This window comes from Chelmon rostratus, chromosome 18 (genome assembly GCF_017976325.1).
Source record: "Chelmon rostratus isolate fCheRos1 chromosome 18, fCheRos1.pri, whole genome shotgun sequence".
Taxonomy (NCBI): Eukaryota; Metazoa; Chordata; class Actinopteri; order Chaetodontiformes; family Chaetodontidae; genus Chelmon; species Chelmon rostratus.
Window position 1 is genome coordinate 23,832,067 of NC_055675.1, and position 21,718 is coordinate 23,853,784.

Genomic DNA, 21,718 nt, shown 5'->3' on the forward strand with positions numbered 1-21,718 from the left:
TGTGTGACGCCAGAGAGCGGAAGCTTCTGCTGTTCGACCGAAGCCGTACGGACACGCCCCCCTAACGCGCGAGCCTCCGGGAGACCAACAAGAACACGGCAGCGGGAGAGGACGATTGAACTACATTTCCCAGAATACTCTGCGGCTGTCAAACCGGTCTCTCAAGTGTCAAGACAGACGAGATTAATAGAAACAGTTTCCGTTGTAACTTTCAAATTAAGTCAAATTTAAACCGAAATTCTTGAACTACACTGTATACTGCATTACGAGTAAAAGGCCTGCACTCATAGTGCACAGAGGTATTCGTGGTAAAATGCACTGAGACAAAAGTGAAAGTACTCATTAGGGAGCAGAACGGCTTCCATCAGGTTGTATTGTTGTATATTATATTATTGAATTATTATTATTACTGATGCATGAATGTGTGAGCAGAATTTTACTTTGCAGCTATAGTTGAGGTAGAGCTAATTTTAGATTAGCCTATATGCTGTTGGGGAGGTTATATAGCAATACCTATTTTTAAACTCATAATATCTGGATATAAAAACCACATCTGCAACGTAACAAGTAACAGCGGCAGCTGGATAAATGTAACTGAATAAAAAGTCCGATATCCTCCCATGTGTTGATGAAAAAGTGGAAGGTAATACTTAATAGAAAATTAAAGTAAAGTACAAGTAGCTCAAAGTTGTACTTATGTATAGTCCTTGACTACATGTACTTGGTTACATTCCACCACAGTACTACAGGATAACATTGTACGAATAATACAGTAATCAAAATGCATAGCAAAGGGGAATTTATGTTGAAAATGTCCTATTGTCAGAAGATCGCAAGAAATGTATAAAATCAGTTTCAATCACAAAGCATAACAAATTCGTGAACTTTCAACCCATCAGATTCTGAAAAATCTGCACTTTTATTTTGAAGGCGAACAGTGTGGAACCATGTTACTTCCGCTTTGGTTGCCTCACATGCTAGCGGCTTTTCGTAGCCGCTGACAGGGCGAAGAATGGAGAAAGAAGACTTTAGGTGTGTTGAGTGTAACGAAAAATCATCGGAGTTACACAGGGATTACAGTAACGGCATCCTGAAGATAACCATATGTGTGCGTTAACGTTAACATCTTGGATCAAAGTTGTTTGGTTGAACATGACTGTCTATGAGGATCATGCTACCATTAGCTAACATGGTTTACGCCTAGCTCTCTGACTACTGCCTTATAAAAGTAATTATTTTTGTAGTTATTTAAGTTTAATAAAATGTTAATGAATCAAACTTGGAAGCTAAATGTCCTTTAATCTTGACGTTTTGTCCTGGTGTGAAGCTCCTTCCTGTTTCTTCTCCTTGAATGAGGAAACAGACCGAAACAAATGGTGATGACGAGCAAACAAGCATCATAAACATTAGAGATGGCCTTTTATAACACCATGATTTGCCTGTGTGTGTTCGTGCAGGAGTCGTGCCAGAAGCCGGTGGACAAGTACATTGAGTATGACCCAGTTATCATCCTGATTGATGCACTTTTGTGCAAGACGCAGGCGTTCAGACACATTCTGTTCAACACAACCTTGAATGTGAGTAACATCAGCTGTTTTAACTTCCTTGCACACGTGCACAGACGGTGATTCAATGATTAAAACGAAGCCATTGATTGCTTTCTTCATGCATGGCTACCCTCATGCAGGTGCAGGTGTGTGTGTGCTCAGGTATACTTCATGTGTGTGTGTGTGTGTGTCCTGCAGATCCACTGGAAGCTGTGTGTGTTCTGCCTGCTGTGTGAGGCGTACCTCAGGTGGTCTGTGCTCCATGGCTCCGAGCAGAGCAGCGACCCTGCTGACATCATCAGGTACACCAAGGAGTGGGAGTTCTACGGCATGTTTGGATTGGCCGCCCTCGGTAAGACGATGACACCAGAGCTCCTTGACTCACCTGTTCAAGTAAAAGTGTTTGTATCACAGTGAATGTTTGAGTGCTAGCTGTCTGTCACCTGGGAGCACATGACGGCGACAGCGCCACGATCCTCGTCATCTCTCAGGGGGGTTGATGCGTCAATCAAACCATTTGTTCTTTAATTGACCCAGTGCTGCCTCTGAGAAAAAAGCTTTCTAATAGTTGTCATCTGAAGAAATGCACATGGAGCCAGAGTGTGGACACTCTGTCCTGCTCTCGATCAGACAGAATGACCATTTAATGACACTTCATGACTTCAGATTCATATACTGTTCATATTTTTTGGGAATAATCAGTGATTTAGTCAGTAAAATGTCATAAAATAGTTAAGTAGTCACGTTCCTGTATATATCCTGAGATCTTTGGTTCATGATTATATGAAATAAAGTAGGCAGCAGTGTCTAACATGATTTATTTCCATGAATCATGACGTCCCTCTCTGTCTGCCCGGTCGCGCAGAGCTGGCGGCGTTCTGCGGCGGCGTGCTGTGGTTCCTCTGGGTGGTGGTGGGCTTCCTGCAGGGCGGGACCCTCGAGCTCGGCCTCCTCCTCAGAGCCCTGCTGCTGTCCTGCTACGGAAAGGTCCTCCTCATCCCCGCCGTGATCTGGGAGCACGACTACTCCCCGCTGTGTCTGGGTCTCATCAAACTGTTTGTGCTCACCTCCAACTCGCAGGCCATCAGAGGTAGGAGAACACGTCTGTTCGACGCGCGATTCACAACAAAAACACGCGATCTCCCACGCTAATGCAGCGTTCTCACCTGAGTGGAAACGGAAAAATACTCGGCGGGTCACTGCAGAAGCTGCTAGCATGACTGTAGACCCTTGTTTCAGTGTGAAGTGGGGGCTTCAGTTCCAGCAGATTTAATTCGCTGTGTATTAGTTTATCTTCATAGTGTTTCAAACCTTTAAAAGTCTTTATTGAGCAACAGTCTCATGAACGTTTCATCAGCTGTTTTCACACACTGTCCAATAATATTCTTCCACATCACGCATGAAATTCTGATAATTTGAGAGAAATTACAAAGTAATTTTAAATCTGAAGGAAGATCCTTCATCAAACATTTGAGAGCAGCAGCAGGTGGAGACAAACTCTGTCCTGGAGACCCCAGACCCTGACGTGACAGAGAGGTTTTCATGTTTCCTGTGTTGTAGATTGATTTCTTGGAGTTTTGTCTTTTCACTGCTTTATTCTGAGTCCTCCTCCTCTGCCTCCATGTCTCCTCCTCTGCCTCCATGTCCTCCTCCTCTGCAGTGATCCTGAACAGCAGCAGACGTCTGTCTTTGATGGCCGTGTGTCTGGGCCTGCTGTCGGAGACCTGCGTCGCTCAGGCCTGTCGAACGCTGCCGTGGAGCCTCCAGGACATGCTGACGTTCGACTGAAGGTCTTCCTCGCCGGGACGAGACAAACGGCAGCTGTCTGCCCGAGGACGCCGACCTGTGCCGGAGACAGGCGGCTTTTAATGAACCCGGAGACGTTCTCAGACAGAGACAGAGCAGCAGGAGAGACGTCACGATTCTTTTTTCTGCTCTTTCAGGAGAAAATGATCCATCTTCAGTTTGCAGGGATGTGGAGGAGGAGGCAGCTCACAAGTCAAGACTCCTGTGAGACTTTTATTTGATTACTTCGCAGAGAAAGTCCCAGAGAGGAGCTTCAGCGCCGGAGCGTCCCCTGATCTCAGTGACTCTAATTCTCAGACTCAAACTCAGACCCTGATTAGACGAGAACTGCTTCACTGTTTGGACAGGAAGCAGCCAGACCGCTTCACATTCTTCAGCCCAGTGGTGAAATTCTTACCTTAACACACACTCACACACACTCACACTCACACACACACACACACACACACACACACACACACTCACACCAAGCACACACACAGACATCACACACAGACACACACACACACACACACACACATACACAGGGTACATTGTCAGAATGAAATGGGGATCAGTGGGTAAATAAAGCCAACATGAATGACTTCCTTATTATTTATTGCCATGTTGAAAGCTGATGATCACCTGATTGATTGATTGATTGATTGTTGAGCCTGATATGACATCATCACCAAGTTCTGCTCATTAAACACTAAATCCTCACATCTGAGAAGCTGGAAAGCAGAAAATGTTTGATATCTTTAATCCACATTTGAATTAAATGATTATTTGATTAACAAAAACTGTTGCTGATCAGTTTTCCATCAACTCATCGATTGATCCTGGAATCCTCTCAGCTCTGAACAGATTTCTGCTGCGTGTTTTTCTCTCATGTTCTTTGCTCACGTCATCGTGTGAGACTTGAACTCAGTAGCAGCTCGAGGCGGGGTCCGCCGTGTTTGTGTCGCAGAGTTCAGAGGAGGTCGAGTCCACCGGACTGCAGGAGGCGTGTTTGCAGACGTCCTGCTGTGTCTGAGCAGAGCCGTGAAACAGACCTCAGGTCTGCGGAATGAGAGGAATTACCTGCAGTGTGGAGGAACAGCTGAACCTGCCGGACGCGTGGCGAGAGGCGAGGCACCCGATCATCCTCTCACAGTGACTCAGCTGCATGTTGCATCAGTTTAACACCAAATCAATGGTGACGCTTCTGAACGTCGTCGTTTTGTAAAGCAGGACTCAGAAAATGTGCTCCAGTCATGATTAATTAACAAATGAGACGCTGTACACGCCAGCTGAGGCTGAGCAGCTGTTCATGTGTCGTATCTATTAATGCTAAAACTCCACATCTTTCCACTTTATATGACCTGAAGCTGCTGTTTTATTCACAGAGGAAAGATTTCTCAGTCAGCCTCCTGAAGATCAGAGAAAGTCTCCCAAATATTCTGATATTCAAAGCGAATCTTAACTTTTGTGTGATATTTGAGAAAAACATGATCATTGAACTAACTTCCTGTTGTAGAAAAGTCCTGAAACTTGTGTCGGAGCTTTGAAACCGAACCTGCAGAGCGAGTTTGAAGCGAGCTGCGTGTGAATATGAGCGCTCTGAAGCGTCTGTCATCGTGTGACTGGAGGAAATAAAACATCTGTGTGTGTGTGTGTGTGTGTGAACGCACTCGTGTTGTCACAGGCCTGCGAATAGCTGAGCAGACAGCACACGGCTGTGGAATGTGTTGTTCGGTGTCAGGGTGGATCTGAGCTCGAGTCTGCGGAGAGGAAGACGCTGTGGATCAGTCTGACTCCAGATCAGCTCGACTGATGAACTGGTGTTTCACAGATCTGCGTTTTGAGCCAAAGTTCTGTCCAGTTTGTGTCTTTTTGGTCGTATTTCAAACCTTCATCCACCCACATGTGTTGCTCCACTAATAAAAACATTCAGGAGAAAAGTCAGCTGTTACATTAGGAGTTCTGTGAGATTTAGCAGCTGTCGGCTCAGAAATCACATTTCAGACCTTTTTTATTTCAGCCTTCAGTTCTTTTAGTTCAGCAGAAAATTTGATCTGTCTGTGAATCATCTCTGAGAACAGTTTCTAAATGTGGCGTCTGTGGAGTGTTGGTCAGTTCCTGAAGCATGCAGCGGTTTAATCTGACGAAGCTGGACCTGAGGTCTGCAGCTGGACGGGGAGTCCAGCATGGAGCCGGGTCGCCCCCCTGGCTGCTTCAAGACCCGCTGACTCTGCTGAAAAGTTTTCTTTATCATTTTATTTTATAATGATTATTTGAAATTATTCATGAAAAAGTTGTAATCAGCAGAGGTGATGCTCTGAATTGGTGCTTTTGCATCAATAAAACGTGAGCGCTAACGAGTGTGCGAGTCGTGTTTAGCCTCGTGAGCGGCTGTCAGGCTGCACTGAAGCACATTTGGTCTTTGAGCTAGCTTGCTAAATGCTAATGCCAGAATGCTAACACGCTCACAGTAACATCATGCAGATGTTCAACAGCTCTAATGCTCATGTTTAGCATCTTTACCATCTTTATGCTAACATTTAATAATCAGCACTGTAACATCATGCTAAAGCTAATGGGAATGTCATTTTGCAGGTTTCTCTCCCAAATTTCAGGGGAATCCTGTCAACAGTGGCTGAGACGTTTCATCTAAAGCCACAAATGTCAACCACAAAGGATCAGCATCAAGTCTTTATATTCCTCAGTGCACATTAAAACAGAAAAACCCTTTAACATCACGGCTACTGATGCATTCAGAGCTGTTCCAGTGCAGCATGTGAGCAGGAAGCTGCACATAAAACTGCACAAGAACAAATAAATACCCAAAGGATGAACTCTGACGTCATCAGGAAGTAAATGTGGACAGCAGGTCCACAGCTGGAACACAAGCTGGTGTCTCGTGAACTGGTTTCACTGGGATCGATGGACTGAACAGGAAACAGGAGCTCGCTGCAGCAGAAATGAGCGTCGATCAACAACAATCAGCAGCTGGGGGCTTCGGTTTGTGTGTCGGTGGGATGGACGGGCGCCCACCGCCCCGCTCGGATCTGTCCCCTCCCTCACCACAGGGAGAGTGATGCGCACCTTGGATTTGCGCTCTCAATCAAGATTATGTTAATCTGCTCTAATCTCCTCAGAGAGGCAGCACGAGAGCAGAGAGACAGACAACATGTGCTTCAAATGACGCCAACTGCACCGCCGTCAGCGCAGAGGGAACACATCACAGCTCCAGGATCAGTTTTCAGACACACGGAGACACGCTCAGTCCTTTCATCTGATGCAGATCTGCTGTCGTCCAGCTCCACTGCAGCTCCACTGCAGCTCCACAGCCCGCTTCATCCCGAAATCCTGAAGCTTTAATGTCAAATGATGTGTGAAATAAGCATTTTCAATCCAAAATATACTGCTGTGGTTGCATTTCAGGGCAGAAACGAGCAACACAACATGATAAAAACAAGAAAAGCAGTTCAGGAAGCGTAAAAAATAAATAAAACCTCAAAGCATTTAAATACTTTGAAAAATACTCCATTACAAGCACAAGCCATGGATTACACATTTAGTTGAGTAAAAGAAGACAAGTATCAACAGTTAAATGTATTCTAAGTATTACAGTATTCTGTCAGTATTACATGATTCCACATCATACAGGTGGATCATTACTGATGTGTGAGGAGTTAATTTTACTGACTGCTTTCATTTACAGTCATATTTTCTATTCTCATCGCAGGTTTTTTAATCTTATTCTGCAGAGTAATTACTAACTACAGCAGTCAGATGATTGAAGCAGCGCCTCACTCAGTGTCTTAGTGCATGCAGGTACAGCACAGGTTGATGCCAGCAGGCTGCAGAAAGCTTCTTCATCCAGCTGTCGGAGCTCGCCGTTAAACAGGTTTTTATAGACACCTTCGCGTGCACACACGCAGCTCAGGCGCTCGTTGCATGACCCACTTCTTCAGTCTCGCAGGGAGGATTTTAACTCAGAGCAGGAAAACACAAACAGTGTTTGAAGAGCCGCGACATCAAAGCCGCCACAGCGGCGACCGATTAGAGCCGAGCTGCAGCGGCGTGGCAGCCAACCAGCAGCCGGATGCATTGAAATGCAGGTCAGACCGGAGAGGAAGATGAGATCAGGAGAGGAAGAAGGGGGGCAGCTCGGTGAGGAAGAACACCGAGTCTCACTGAGGTTGGTGTCGTGTGTTTTTTGGGGCTGCAGGGATGGAAATGTTGCTCCATGTCTCACCACAGTCGTTCTCGTTCCCCAGAGGATGAACCCTAATGACTGGTGCCCCCCTGAGTTTTGCTCTAGCGCCACCATGAGGCTGACGTTTGTGGTTCGCAGTGAAATGTCATGACTGTCGTTGGATGAAATTAGATAGACACTTATGTTTCCCTGCAGGTGAATCTTTGTGATCAGTCGAACCATCAACACTTTAACATTTGACCGACTGAATTCCCATCAGCCTCAGCGGTGCAGTGCATTTAGTGCTAATTAGCAAATGTTAGCCAACAGGCTCAACTGAGCAGTGGAACAGAAGCTAATGTGATTGTTAACTGAAGTCGAAGTTATAAAACCAGTCAGTATTTATTTTATACTCTTTGTATATCATGTAATCTGCATCTTTCTGAAAACTGAACAAACATTTCGACTCAAAGGAGCATCAAGACTCAAATGAAACCAGACATTTGGGATAAATACTTAATTTTGGGGAAAAGGTGCAAAGAAAAAAGCTCACTGCAAACCTGAAAGTATGGAATCACTTTATTAAATCGTTAGCAGGATGATAAGAAGGACAGGTCTGCAGCAGTTTGGTCATTCACACATTCTGCAACACGATCACGTTAACTCCACTCGAGTGATTTAATGAACGACGCACAGTGGAAAGTCATGAAGTTCACAGCTGTTAAAGAGGTGGAGAGCGATGTGAGAACGAGCCACAGCTCGTCCTGATGCAGATCAGCGTGTTTCATTCAGCATCGTCGATGTCTCATCACGTTATCGCTGCTGAAAAGTTCTAATTTGGTGTTTTTGGTGCAAGTTCCTGTTTTCCCAGAGAGGCTCATAAGAAGCAGTGAAGCAGGGCTGTGAGGTGACGGCGGGGGTGAACACTGTGATTACAGTAAAACCCTCCACTTCAGTCAGAACACGAAGCCTCCGTGGCTGCAATGCATTCTGGTCTATCGAGGCCACTTCAGGCAGGAACGCGGTTCCTCCTCCTCTAACGGTCGACGTCTTCGTGTGAGTGGAAAACAAACAAAGCGTCACATGACAATCGTGTTCAAACATTTGAAGAAGTTTTCGTGGCTCCGGGGCGAAGACGTGCCGTCATGTCACGCCGTCACACGGACGGCAGGAAATCACACGTTATTCCGCCGCTCAGAGAACGATCTGCTGGTGTTCAACTCGTCACAGTGGAGTCAGCGTTCGGCCTGCGTGATGAAGCCTCAGAGAGGGTCAGGTAGCTGCAGGTTTGACCGCAGAACAACCACAAACGAGCACAACGACAGCCTGCAGCGCCTTTCACTGACGACATGAACGATGTTAAGGCTGGTACAAGTTCTGCACGTTAAAGCTGCGACATGCAGAAGATTAAATCTGATTTTTCATCCACATGTTTCCGCTCATTCACACCAGGACAGCAGGAGACGAAGCAAACGGCTGCTTCCTCCTCAGCGACGCGAAGAACGGAAGCAAACACGCAGCTCTTTCAGGGAGATCTGTCGTGATGTAACTCGACCGTTGGACACGCGGCAGCTTTAAGAACCGAACGCACGTCGAGCGAGTCCAATGATCCTGAACAGCAGGCCTCAGGTCTGAGAGCTGAAGGTCTGCAAAGGCACTAATTGTGTCGACATCCAATGAAAGGTCTGGGGTCAGTTTTTACTGCCGTTTCTCAAACAGCAGCAGCGACGCCGTCTGATCCAACGAGCTTTGATTCGCCGCTGCTTTCAAACTAACAGACATTCGGTCCAGTTGATCCGACGGCGGATCAGCACCACCGCGTTCTGTTTGGTTCGACGGTGAATCTCACATTCTGGATGCTAACGGGGGAACGTTTCAGATTTAAACACTTTCTTCTTCTTACGCCTTGTTTTGTGGGATCAGATGAAACACAGAGTGTTCGTTGGTCAGTGAGCTTCAGCTTCACACTTTGGGACATTTGGATGAAGCCGTGGTGACTGTTTCCTCCCTGCTTTCAGTCTTTATGCTAAGCTAAAGTTTAGCAACATTCCTAAAGTATCTGAACGCCGTGTTTGACGTGACGCTGCCGCGGCGTCGGTGTGATATGATCGGGAACGATGGGCTCTTGCTCTCGTCATCTGAAGATACTCGTGTTTCTCTGAGCGAGAGCTATCGCTGCAAAGTCAAATCAACTGCGAGTCCTGGAGGACAGAGACCACAGGAAGACCTGCGAGGACAGATGTCCCCCTGGACCGGAGGACGCTGTCTTCTTCAGCACCTTAAAGCGAACACACCTCACTCTGAGCGCTGCCGTCTCTTTGGTTTGTGAAAACAGCGGACCAGCCTACACGCAGGCGACGTCACGCGATCTGCACCGACACAACACGCCGAGCGGCGGCGGCGAAGGCGTGTCCACGCGGCGTGTCGAGCCGTGGCTCTGCAGGTCCGGCTCAGACCTTTGCACAGTTCAGATATTCAGGAAGACTGCAGGGATCATTCATCCGGTCTGTGGAGCTCAGCGTGATGTGAGAACATCCAAACGTCTTCATCCGTCGCCGGCGGCGGCAAAAACAGACTTTGAGTCTAAAATAAGGCCGAAATTTCACTTTCAATCAAAAACTCTGTTCAGATTCTGGGTAGGACACAAAGTCTTACCGAGTCTCTGCCTTCATCAGATCGAGTCTTTCTGGTCTGCATGAGCTGTGACCGACAGCTGAACGTCGCTGAGCATCAGACTGACATTCTGCATCACTGTGACACATCCCAAACAGCCAATCACAGCTTCTCCACTCTTGCCAACATCTTAAAATTTGAGTCTCAAAGCTGGTTTTGTGGAAAACGGCTGATTAAATCATTTTATCCTGATTTTTTTCATGCTGGCTACGAAGCACCTGCTACCTGACTGTGTGAAGAGATAAATGTTGTTAATTAACACTTAACCAGGTTTTTTTTAGAGTCATTGCAAAGTTATTTTTGATGGGAACGATGGCTGTAAGCATGAAAATAAGAGCCAAGTCGATGCCTCATGAAAGGAATTACCTCAGCAGAGTATAATCCATCATTAGACTGAAACCACGTGGATCTTTAAAACCACCGGTCTGAAAACAGCGACACAGCAAAGCTGCACACGATGCGTCTGAGCACCAACAGCTTGAAGGCTCAGGGAAGCTCTGGACTCGCTAACACTGCAAACTGCTTCCAGCATCTTCAACATTTCACATTTTCAGAGCAAACATGAGCTCCAGCTGGAAAGAGAGCGGAGCCCCGACTGCTGGACCGGACCCAGGTCTGAGGACGCCGCCTGTCTCTCCATTACTGAGGTCTGACAGCTTCTGTCCACACCTCCTGCTCTTCTGTAAACCAATGATTTCACACTCTGTCCATCAGTCCGTCGTCTCTTTAGACCAACACAGTCCACCCTCTGAGTTCTCCTGTCGAGGCCCAGCTTCCAACCTGTCCACGCTGCTGCACCCTCGTTCCAGAGCTGCAGCGCGAAGCATCCGGAGAGCAACAGGAAACAAACGTCTTGTTATTTATATTATAGAATAAATAATACAACTTTGTTCATATATTTTTTATATGTAAAAAAAGTTCTGCAAAAAGGGCGACTGGCTAATAAAACCCACTTGATATAGAAGCAGCAGCAGAGCTGATTAGAAAGAGAAATCATACATATCGCCTAATTTTGAGTCCTGGAATATAATCCTTGAGTTAATAAGTCCGAACGCTCGGCCTCTCGGCTCGATGAAGCTCACGCTCACGCTGCAAAAAACCAAACCTTCTGCAGCACGAGCAGGGCTGTGTTTCACCTGAGGCGGTTGTTGATGGTCCGTTATGGCTCTGAGAGATCTCTACCTGCTACCTCTAACCAACCGGCTCCGTCCTGGAGGTGTCCAGAGCTTTCCCTCCAGCCGAACTGCGTCTTTAACCCGTCTGCAGAGGAACGGCGAAAGCGAGGCTTCAGATGGTCACGTGAAAGGAGTCCCAGCTGTCGTCTTTGCCGCCGCCGCTGCTCCCATTCTTGGCTGCCGCCCCGTCTCCGACCTCTCCGTCCAGCTGCTCCCCGGTGGGAGTGGCTCCGGGCTCGGGGTAATACTCGTCGTCCTCGTCGAAGTAGCCGTTCTCCATCATGCTGAGGCTGGAGGCGGCGCTCAGGTCCTGGCAGCTGCCCTTGTACTCCTGGATGGACTCGTGGAGCGACCACAGCTGGCAGAGCAGGGACATGTCCTGCTGACGCAAACCCACCTGGAGACGAGAGTTAGACCCCGATCAACACACGGTGCACCTCAGAGTCCTGCGGCCTTTCAGAGGCCTTCTTGAAACAAATATCTGGTTCTAAACTTCGGCTACGTTCAAAGAAAAAACTCGTTCAGAGCGAGTCACCGATCAGCTGCATGATGAGCAGAAACACCTGAGCCAAACATAAAACCTCTCTGTGAGCTCTCTGTGACACTGGGACCGGTCCTCCAGACAGACCACCTGCCCAAAGCCCAACCAGCTCGTTTGACAAGAACCGCAGCAATTTAAGGCTTTTAATTAAATATCAAAAGAAATGTTGATGAATTTAAAGCATTAAACGGACTCTGCTCAATACAGCTAGTCATCGATCGATCGCTTAAAAGACAAATTATTGATTAAAAATGTTGACGACTGGCTCGTTGTGAGTTATTACAAAGAAAAATGCCAAACGTTGTCTGGCTCCAGCCTCTCAAATGTGACAGTTTGAGGCTTGATGACACATTTTAACGACTTTCTGTCATTTTACAAGAAGAATCGTTGACGTAAAATGTGTTCAACAGAACGAGGAGGTCATGAAAACTAACCCAGGCTAAAATAACGTCGGCTGGCAGGTTGAAACGGGCGTTTCTCCTGCACGGCGCTCAGCTGACGGTGCAGGATGAACCGAGGGTCACTGCTTTGTCTTCCAAATTACAGCGTGCAGACGTGCAAGTCAGGTTCAAACTGAGGCCGAGCGGCCTTCTAAGACAACATGAACTACAAACCCGGAGTGAAACATTAACAGCATCAGAGCAGTCAGTCTGCAGCGGGGAGCAAGCTGCAGGGGGGGGGAGCGTGGCTAAAGCCTGCGACTAAAATACAGTTAAGAGGCAAAGTTTCAGCTGCAGTTCGACTCCTCTCGTCTAAATTGCTGGATGTTTTGTTCTGTCCTGACGAAGAGTCAGGGAGGAGTCTGCCTCCCCCATGAAACCTGGTCTGTGTCTGTCAGGAAAAGACCTGCTGCTGCTGCTGTGTCTCACCTGCACGGTTTAATTCACCACAGGACTTTAAACTCATGAAAATAACTTTTACACTGAAGCTAAAAGGGACTAAATTGAGTTTAGATTAAAATTCAGCACAAGCCTAATGGATTAATTCGTCTCATTCAGTGCAAAGCTGCTCCTGATCCAGTTTTCTCTTGTGTAAGGTCTTCTAATGCCAGACTCCTTTTATAAAAATGGGGTTTTTATCTTCTCGTGCTTATGAAATGCTCTGCACACCAGGCAGCATGTACAGAGACTCACTCTGTGGTCTGTTGGTAACCTCAGAAAATTAATGTAACAGAACTTATAACAAAGCACAAACATGCTCAGAAGCGAGATCCACGCCTGGAAGTTGGCATTTTATTTCTATGATGTGGTGGATGGTGGATGGTCTGTTTGCCGAATCCACCAGGAGAATGTAGTCATTTGTAAAAAACCGGAATTTATGTGCCAACATGGCTGTAGGATTGTCCAAAAGCCAGTAACATCAAACTAGCACAGTTTCTTTGGGGAATTCGGCTGGGCTGGATTAACCGACAGAGCAGGGCTAGAAACGGACACCCCCCCTGAAACCTTACCATCTCTTTCCGCAGAAGAGCCAGGGCGGCGTCCAGGTTGGCCGGCTTGTTCGCCAGCAGGTTGTCGGCGTTGTTCCTGCCTCGGCTCAGGTCGTCCTGGATCATGGTTTTCTTCACGTACATCCTCTCCATTTCTCTCCAGGAGCCCCCGCTCGAGTTCAGCAAGCCGCTCAGGCTCTTCGGCAGCGGGGGCAGCCCCTCGATGCAGGCCATTCCCCCCACCGAACCGTTCGCCGACTTACCATTCATCGTCCCGTGAGTTACGGAGTGAAGTAAAGGTATTATTTACACGGAAGTTGACGGTTTAGTCGTTAAATCCGGTCCTATAAACACTGAGAATTAGCAGTCGCCTCCCGCAGCAAACAAACAGCAACAGCCGTGGTTTTCTCTGCCCCGGGCGGCCGCGACACGCGTCAAGCTACCCGGAACACAGCCGTCCAGCTTCCGGTGTGGTGATAAAATAAGACAGCGCCTTGTGAAAACTCGATGTTTTGTTTTTACTTCACTAAATGTGGGTTTTTCCTAATTCATAATATAAACCTGAATTTTATGATTCACGTGGAATCAGGCTGAGATTGACAGTCTTACAAATGTGCCTGCTTCACCCATGATATCATAAAGTATGTAGTTTTATTCATTTAATCCTTCATTAAACTGGACAATACTAATAAAATTAACTAATTGATCAGTTAATATGAGCACACATACTCTATTTTACCTTGGCAGCACTTTCAGAAATATCCAATTGAATTTTTTTTCTTTCTAATTTTTTGGTTTGGTTTTCAATTATAACTGTTGAATCCAGCAGCTCAGGATGATCGAGGATCGCTCTGAAGCTCTGAGGATGTGGGCTCGATGAAGTCTGGCGTCAACAGAAAAGACTGAAAAGCTTAAAAAAATGGAGTTTCAGTGCTTTGGACTAAATGGCTGAAGGAGAGGGGGACCCTTCAGACCTTTAAAGGTTGTTGGTTTGAATCTCAAGTATCTTTATGAGTCTTAAGGTGCAACACCCAGACGATGACTCCAAACCTCCAACTGTCTAATCCATTCATTAACATAATTTGATTCGAACACACAAACAATGAGAATTCAAAAAGAAGTACAATTACAAGGAAAAATGAATGAAAACTGTATTTCTTTACGCTCGTGACATTATGTAGATAAAAAAATCCAAACAATTACAACAATTCAGTTTCAGCAGGATTTCTTTCCTTCTTGGAAAAATCTCCCAGCAGACAACAACCACCACCAGAGTGTCACTGACTTTACTAACAACATGCGCATTGATAACCTTTGGATCCCGGCCAGGTGTTCCAGTAAAGATGAAGAAACGTGCTTGTGAAGATGAGTCCTCGGTTTTTATTTTGAATTCTGACTTCCGGTCTTGCTGTGACTAACAGTGCGCTTGACGCTGCTGGACTGTGGCTGTGGAGTAAAATCCGCTTCCTGTCCTTTTAACGCAGAGGCTGCTGGGCGTCACCCTGCCAGCGCTTCCAGGCAGGAAAACTCTGCGTTTCTCTCTTCACACAAAGTGACAATAATCATACACACCATGTTCATACATATGGATCCCATTCTGAATAAAATAAACTGTCGCATTAGAGAAATTCATTAATTAATTCATGTTTGTCTCGAATTTAATTAAAACTGAAGAAACTTGAGACACTCAAGTCCAAATAAATTGACACTTGATTGTTCATAAATAAATATCAGCAACATAAATGAGTCGCTGCTGTTTATTATGATGTCAAGTTTTAATTCCTGCTCTTCTTCATGTGTGTGTCACTACTTAAAGTCTGTGTGTCGGCTGACTGGACGGTTGTGTTCATTGATTACCCCCCAGCAGAGTGTCGAGGCTGTGGGGTCGTGGCAGGAGTGTGTGCAGGACAATAGCTTGAGGACAGATGGTGGGCCTCACTTCCCGCCCCCCCGGCCTGCGGCCCCGTCACAACAATAACACAACAATAACCCTGAAAGCAACGCACAAAAGAACCACACACAGACGAGGGCCATGTGCTGCGCCACACACACACACACACACACACACACACACACACACACACACAGACAGGTGGGTGAAGCCTGCAGCCTTGTGCTCTTCATCATCGAGTGAAATGAGTTAAACCTGACTCATTTCCTGCAGACACAAACACTTAACAACAGGAACAACAGGTTTTATGTGTAGTTTTGTTGTTGTTAACCCTAACCCCCTTTCTCAATGTGAGGCCTGCGGGCCAACGGTGGCCCTCGCACACATTTTGTGCGGCCCCCAAACCTGCATTGAAATGCATGCATTATATTTAACCAACCACAGTTCATTTCAGTACTTTCAATAACCTGCATTTAGTCTTCCCTGAACCTGCAGGTGCTCCTGTGTTTGCACTGCGTTCGCCACTTACAGTCCTCGTGTTTCCTCCCACTCCCATGCTCAGTTGACTTATAAAATAAAACTCAATTTACTGCTAAATATGTTTTTAACGTGACTTTTGTGCATCTCAAAGGTGAACTGACTGTTTTCACGCTCTGCAGCTGACACAGCATCACGTGTGAACAGCGTCACACCTCCTCCGTTAAGACTAATCCTGCTCTTAAAGCAATTAGCCATCAGCTGACAGGCCACAGCTGCACAGTTTAAAGAGACTGATCAGGGATCAGGGATCTGTTTTGTGTGAGGGTTTTATGAGCAGAGGGACCCATAAGCTTTCACCACCATCATCATCATCATCACTGCCTCCTGAGATCAGCGGATTAGGCGTTTGACGGCACCCCCTGGGGACGCGTGTCACGTAGCAGGCTTGTATTAATCTGCCTTGCTGAAAAGCACAATGAGTTTGCATCATAGCGTAGGCTGGCTAATAACGCCGGAAAGACATTCGCTTACGTCTCTGCTGGAAAGCAAAAAAAAAAAAAAAACGTCCAGTAAAGACTCGCACGGGCACGAGAGGCCCAGAGATCAGCCAACATGCAGCACATCAGCTGCTGGACGTTCATTCTGAATTCATTTTGTTTTATTCTTTTCTGTTTTATGTCTTAACTCTGCACTCTTCGCTCTTTTTCTTTCCTCTGATTGTTTTTTGTGACATTAATGCACCAGAATATTGAGGCAAACTCCTTGTGTGATGGCGATAAGCCTGATTTAAACTCTGCCTCAGAGCCTCATCCACACTGTTTGTGTTGTTTAACAGCGTTTTCCTGCACCACCACCACATTTTTTAATGTTTTTAGAGTCTAAAATCAATTTAAATTTGGTGACTTTACATCACAGAGACTAAAATATATGTTTTAAAAAACACAATCTTTAATAATAAATGTTAATAAATGATCTTTGCAGAGAAACAGCTGGAACCTCTCGTCATCACTGAACGTGGAGCTCGTCTGGGACATCGAGACAGACAATAGGTCTGACAGGGAGGAGGGGGTGTGTGTTGGTGTGTGTGTGTGTGTGTGTGTTTGGAGGAGGTCAGCCTCAGTTAGTGTGTCAGAGTACGGCAAGTCAGGTCAGAACAGCTGCGGTCACTGACATGAGGGGCCTCCGGAGAGGATGAGGATGAGGATGAGAGCTTCCTCCCTCAGTCAGAATGATTTATGGTCATCATAGTGACAATGGCTGCACGTGTTATAATCTAAAACCATCCATGTTTACAATAAGGACAGAGTAAAAACCCATCAATGGTGCGTTCAGGAACACTGGTGACCGGACATGGTGATGGAGATGAAGGCTGAAACAGCGTCTGTGGAAGGCGGGAAAGTTTCTCACTGGTGGGCCACTTCTTCTCACCCTGTTCACCGTTTCGTCTGTAGGCCGTGAAGAAATCACAAATATCACCTGTCGTGATGTTGTATGTTGCTTTCAAGTGCACCTCGTAAACTGTGACCTCTAAATGCAGAAGGCAGAAATGTGACTTGTTCCTCATTCGAGCATTTGAGGTTGGAGGTTGGAGATGAGCTTCTCATCTTCTTTAAACGTCACATTTCGTAGCTCTGACACTTTGAAAACTGATGCAGGTGCAGGCTGAAGGTCATCAGACCGTCGTGCTGCAGCTGACTGAAATGTGCCGGTGTTTGCTGACATGCTTTGTCACCGTCTCTGGCCTCGTTCCAGTCTGTCCTGCAGGGACGGGAGGGGTAGTCCTGACCAGCAGCTGCCCTCCTCCTCCTCCTCCTCCAGCTTTGAGGTTATCATTAAGTGTGATGATTAATTGTTAGAAACAGACAGAAATGATGCTTCATATTAAATATCCTGTTAAATAGAACAGAAAAATGTTTTATTATATAACAGAAGCTCAACTTATTGAACGATTTCCTTTAAAACAAACAACACAGATGTGGGACGCACAGTTTTAAACTTCTCATGTTGTGCGAGTAAAATCGAAGATAAAACCAACAAAAGCATTTGAAGCGTCCTCAGTCCTTCTGCTGTGGATCTGACGTGACGTTCGTCAGTGTTGTTGCTGTGATCAGACGCTCCTGCACCGCGTGACCCTGCAGATGGACGCAGGGTCAGTGTGAAGACATGCAGAAATAAATAGCTGGTAAGAGTGCAACCTGATTCCCGCAGTTCAGCAGAGGTCAGCTGCAGCCGATGCATCAAACTACAGCGACGAGCGAAGCCATCCGTCCCCAGAGGAGCCAAAAATAACCTTTTCACACACACATACTATAGTAACTTCAGGATTTTAGCCATTAGTGTGCTTTCACATCATACTATTCCACCAAATACACAAACTTGGAGCAAACAACAGACAGAACTGACAGAAATCTGTTTGTTTTGCTGATAAAAACGACATAATGAATTCAAGTAAAAGTCAGTGAACAGTGAATCTGTAAAACCCCGCTCTGTTAGCGCAGTAAGGCACAAACTGTCAGAGGAACTGTCGTTAATACAGTGAGGTGACATGAGAGGCTCAGAGAAAACAATCCAGTCTGGTATTAAAACGGTTTCAATCGTTTCAAACTGCCTGGAACTCTTCCTCACCCGTGGCAGCTGGTTTAACTGCTCACCCTCCTCCACCCTGCTGCTCCTCGTTCAGGAGAGGCAGGAGTCCAGATGCTCGTTGATCTTTGACTCCTGCACCTTCGCTTGGCACACGGGACAGCTGACCATCAGTGCAGAGGAGGAGGAGGAGGAGGAGGAGGAGGAGGAGGGGGTCACACCGTGCAGCTCTGCAGAGGAATGCAGGGAGGAGGTAGAGGAGGGCGAGGAGGAGGTGGTGGCAGGTCTTTGCTGCACTGCGGGTGACGATGCTGCTGAACTGCTGCCTGACGTCTTCTGGAAGAAGGAAAAGATGGCGGCTGAGCTGCTGCGGTCGTCCCACGGCCTCTTCCTCGATGCCTGACCCCCACCAGCAGCCCTTGTTGCACCGTCACCATCAGAGTGACTGAAGTACTTGGACTGTGACGGTTCAGCGGGGCTGCCTTTGGTTCCTGATGGAACGACAGTTCTGGGGGAGGAAGCTGAGTCTCGTTTAGGAAAGAGGGAAGAAGAAGAGGAGGCACTCGTCCTGTTTGCTGATGTCAGTGAGTCTCTTTCAGTCCCTGTGTTCGAGGTGGAGGACTGACTCATTGACTTCCGGGGGCTTCTGCTGCTGAAGAGGTCTTCGATGGACCTCTGCTTGATTTTTTTTGCCTCTTGGCTGCTGCCGCTGCAGGATTTGGGGATCCTCACTGGCGAGCCGTTGATGCTGACAAAGACCCTTGTGTTACTGACAGACCTCTTTACAGGGGGCTTCTGTCCCGTGGAGGTAGCTGGTCTGATGGAGGGAAAGGTGCTCGAGGTCCCTTTGTGATCCGGGCCCGAACGAGCCGGAGGACTGAGGCCGTCGGCCGGAGAGAAGAGGAGGCTGGACGAGGCAGGCACTACTGGCGTGTCAGATGTGGAGGAAGACGTCGAGGACTGTGACTTCCCTCCCAGCAGGAAGCCTTTGCCACTGAACGGGATAATGTTCCTTATGTCCTGTGATCCTGAACCTGAGAGGGAAGAAACTAATTTTCAGTCTTTCTTTGAGACGTCTGACAAATAAATGATTACACGATGCTGCGGAAGGATTCTTGAAATCATGTGGTGAACAGTGATTTACTCGACTCAACAAAAAATATTATCTTCAACATTTTGGGAACAGAAAGCAGAGAAACAAGCTCATCGCCTGCAGTCGTACCTGAAGGTTTTCCAGTTCCTGGAGCCTTCTTCTCTGAGCTCTTCACGTCTTTTTTACCATCCTTCTTGCCTTTTTTGCCGTATCCTTCCGGCTCCTTGACTTTGGTGTAGTTCCCTCCACACGTCCTCTTGTGGTCCTCCCACCAGGGGTCCTGAGCAGATGGAGCCCGGTTCATGGCCCTCTTCACATAGCCAAAGTAGGGCTTGCGGTTCTGGCAGGGGCCGTTGCATTTCCACCAGTGCTGCCGGTACACATCAACCTCATCGTGGAAACTGTGGTAGATCTGAGCAGAGGTTCACACGGTTGTCTTATTATTGCAACATCTGTAAAACGCTATGACGAGACAACGTGTAACAGAAGATACACCTACAGAAATCTTCGTCCCGCAGGCCTTGTTGATCCGGTTCATGTGTTTGCAGAACTCAGGACCGTGGCCGTCTCGGTCTCTGTTGTTCTGGGTCACAAACAGCAGCGCGTGAATCATTTCATGGAGGAGAGTCTGTGGACACAAAGAAAATAATGAATCTAGGAAAGAGGAAGGACGTGTTCTCTCTTTGCTTTTCCAGCTCTGATCTCACAATCTTTCTCAGCCTGGATTTGGGAACTGAAGGCAAAAAGTCTCCTGACATGCAAGACAAGAGTTGTTATTTTGTGTATTTTACAAAACCGAATCAAATACTTTTCTTCACCTGTTTATGTATTGTGACTGTTTTAACCTTTAAACTCACCCTGAGTACACTGGTTGTTCCCACATAAACCTTTATAATAACATGTTTTATTAGTGTGAACACAACAGCAGAAAGGATCCATTCAGTTGTGTGGTTTTCAGTGTCATTCTGATCATTTGGTCTTGGACAGATGATTTTGATCCTCTTCACTGACCACTGAAGGATTTAAATATTCTAATAGTTGTAAGAGAAGAATATGACAGACATTCAAACTGCTTGTGAAACGGCGGGACTGTCCTCCTCACCTCCACCAGGTCTTTTCTTGGTCTCAGCTTCAGCAGGGGCTCACTGAGTCTGATTGAGCACAGTCCTCCTCGGCCCTCATAGGAACACACACCTGCACACCTACAAGAACAGCACAGGAGACATGAGGGACAGGTCACACAGGGTGGGTTAAACAGGGACACAGCCCCTTCTCACGCCGAACCCCGTTCAAAAATCAGACCATTTTATTTTCAGTTCCAGCATCACTGCACACAACTACGAGTCAGTGTAGTTTTGACCTTTGACATCAGTGACAACACAATAATATCTAACCCAACCGGTGACTTACAGCGTCATTCTTGGGCTCCACCTAACCTCGACACCGCTGAGTTTCCCCCAGAAGAACATGTCATTAAACTCCAGAAACATGGCTCTGACATCGGGGTTAGGGTCCAGCATCTCCCAGGACTCGTCCACGATGGACATCGGCCTCTCGGGCTGGACAGCCGGCTTCCAGTAGGGAACGACATCCCTGCTGCCTCCAGCTACCTCCACCTTCCGTTTCTTACTGCTGTGTCCGAGGCCATCATCCTCAAAGCCGTTTGATGAAAATAATGACGTCTCGTATTCACTGTTAAACTGCTCCTGGAGCTGTACGGCGAGCAGGAAATCATCCATAACAGCACAAACAGCGAATCCGGTGGTGTCAGCCGGGGTAGCTAACGTTAGCTAACGCTAAATTGTTGACGTTAGCTCGCTGAGTATAACTAACGTTAGCTAGCGTAGCTTGTACACAGCTATAAAACAATTAGTGGCATAATGATCGGAGCCAGACCAAAGTCTGTCATACATAGTACCCGTAGATATACTCTAATCTGTGTCATTATTTCCACAAAAACGTCCACACCTTCATGTTGGCCGACAGAGCTTGCTGCTAACTGTCAGTCCAAAGCTAGCGCCAACACTTCACTGTCAAGTGTACTACAATACAACCAAAATAACATCCGTTAAGCATTTCAAAATAAAACATCTGAATACATAACTGCGGCCATCCTTTTTAAGTGGAGTTGTGCAGTTAATAAAGCCACTTCTTCGTTCTTAATGTATATTTTAAGCAAAGAAAGTGTAATTAATTATCGCTATATAGCATATATGCACGAATGATTTTAAATAAATACATATTTTGTTCTGGTTATGACACTTCTTTTCCGCTCGAGTCTTTAGTAACTCTCACGCACTTGACAAAACTTTTGCCCGTTTGAAATCAGAGAAAGGAA

The 21,718-nt window shown here is 46.6% G+C and overlaps 3 protein-coding genes across 3 annotated transcripts; 1 reads left to right on the forward strand and 2 right to left on the reverse strand.

The window, feature by feature from the left end:
* The first annotated feature begins 966 nt into the window (after window positions 1-966).
* arv1 (ARV1 homolog, fatty acid homeostasis modulator) lies at window positions 967-4,129 on the forward strand. The gene is made up of 5 exons (XM_041958714.1): window positions 967-1,108; window positions 1,458-1,577; window positions 1,746-1,899; window positions 2,413-2,637; window positions 3,208-4,129. Exons 1-5 carry the CDS (start codon window positions 1,013-1,015, stop codon window positions 3,333-3,335), a joined length of 723 nt encoding a protein of 240 aa, XP_041814648.1. The 5' UTR covers window positions 967-1,012; the 3' UTR covers window positions 3,336-4,129.
* Window positions 4,130-7,969: 3,840 nt separating this feature from the next.
* Window positions 7,970-13,632, reverse strand: fam89a (family with sequence similarity 89 member A). Its single transcript, XM_041958719.1, has 2 exons — window positions 13,355-13,632; window positions 7,970-11,760 (listed from the first exon to the last, which is right to left on the reverse strand). The coding sequence occupies exons 1-2, from the start codon at window positions 13,601-13,603 to the stop codon at window positions 11,476-11,478; spliced, it is 534 nt and encodes a 177-aa protein (XP_041814653.1). The 5' UTR covers window positions 13,604-13,632; the 3' UTR covers window positions 7,970-11,475.
* A 3,980-nt stretch (window positions 13,633-17,612) lies between these two features.
* Window positions 17,613-21,367, reverse strand: sprtn (SprT-like N-terminal domain). The gene is made up of 5 exons (XM_041958705.1): window positions 20,791-21,367; window positions 20,483-20,582; window positions 19,880-20,008; window positions 19,510-19,792; window positions 17,613-19,321 (listed from the first exon to the last, which is right to left on the reverse strand). Exons 1-5 carry the CDS (start codon window positions 21,117-21,119, stop codon window positions 18,381-18,383), a joined length of 1,782 nt encoding a protein of 593 aa, XP_041814639.1. The 5' UTR covers window positions 21,120-21,367; the 3' UTR covers window positions 17,613-18,380.
* Window positions 21,368-21,718: the final 351 nt, after the last annotated feature.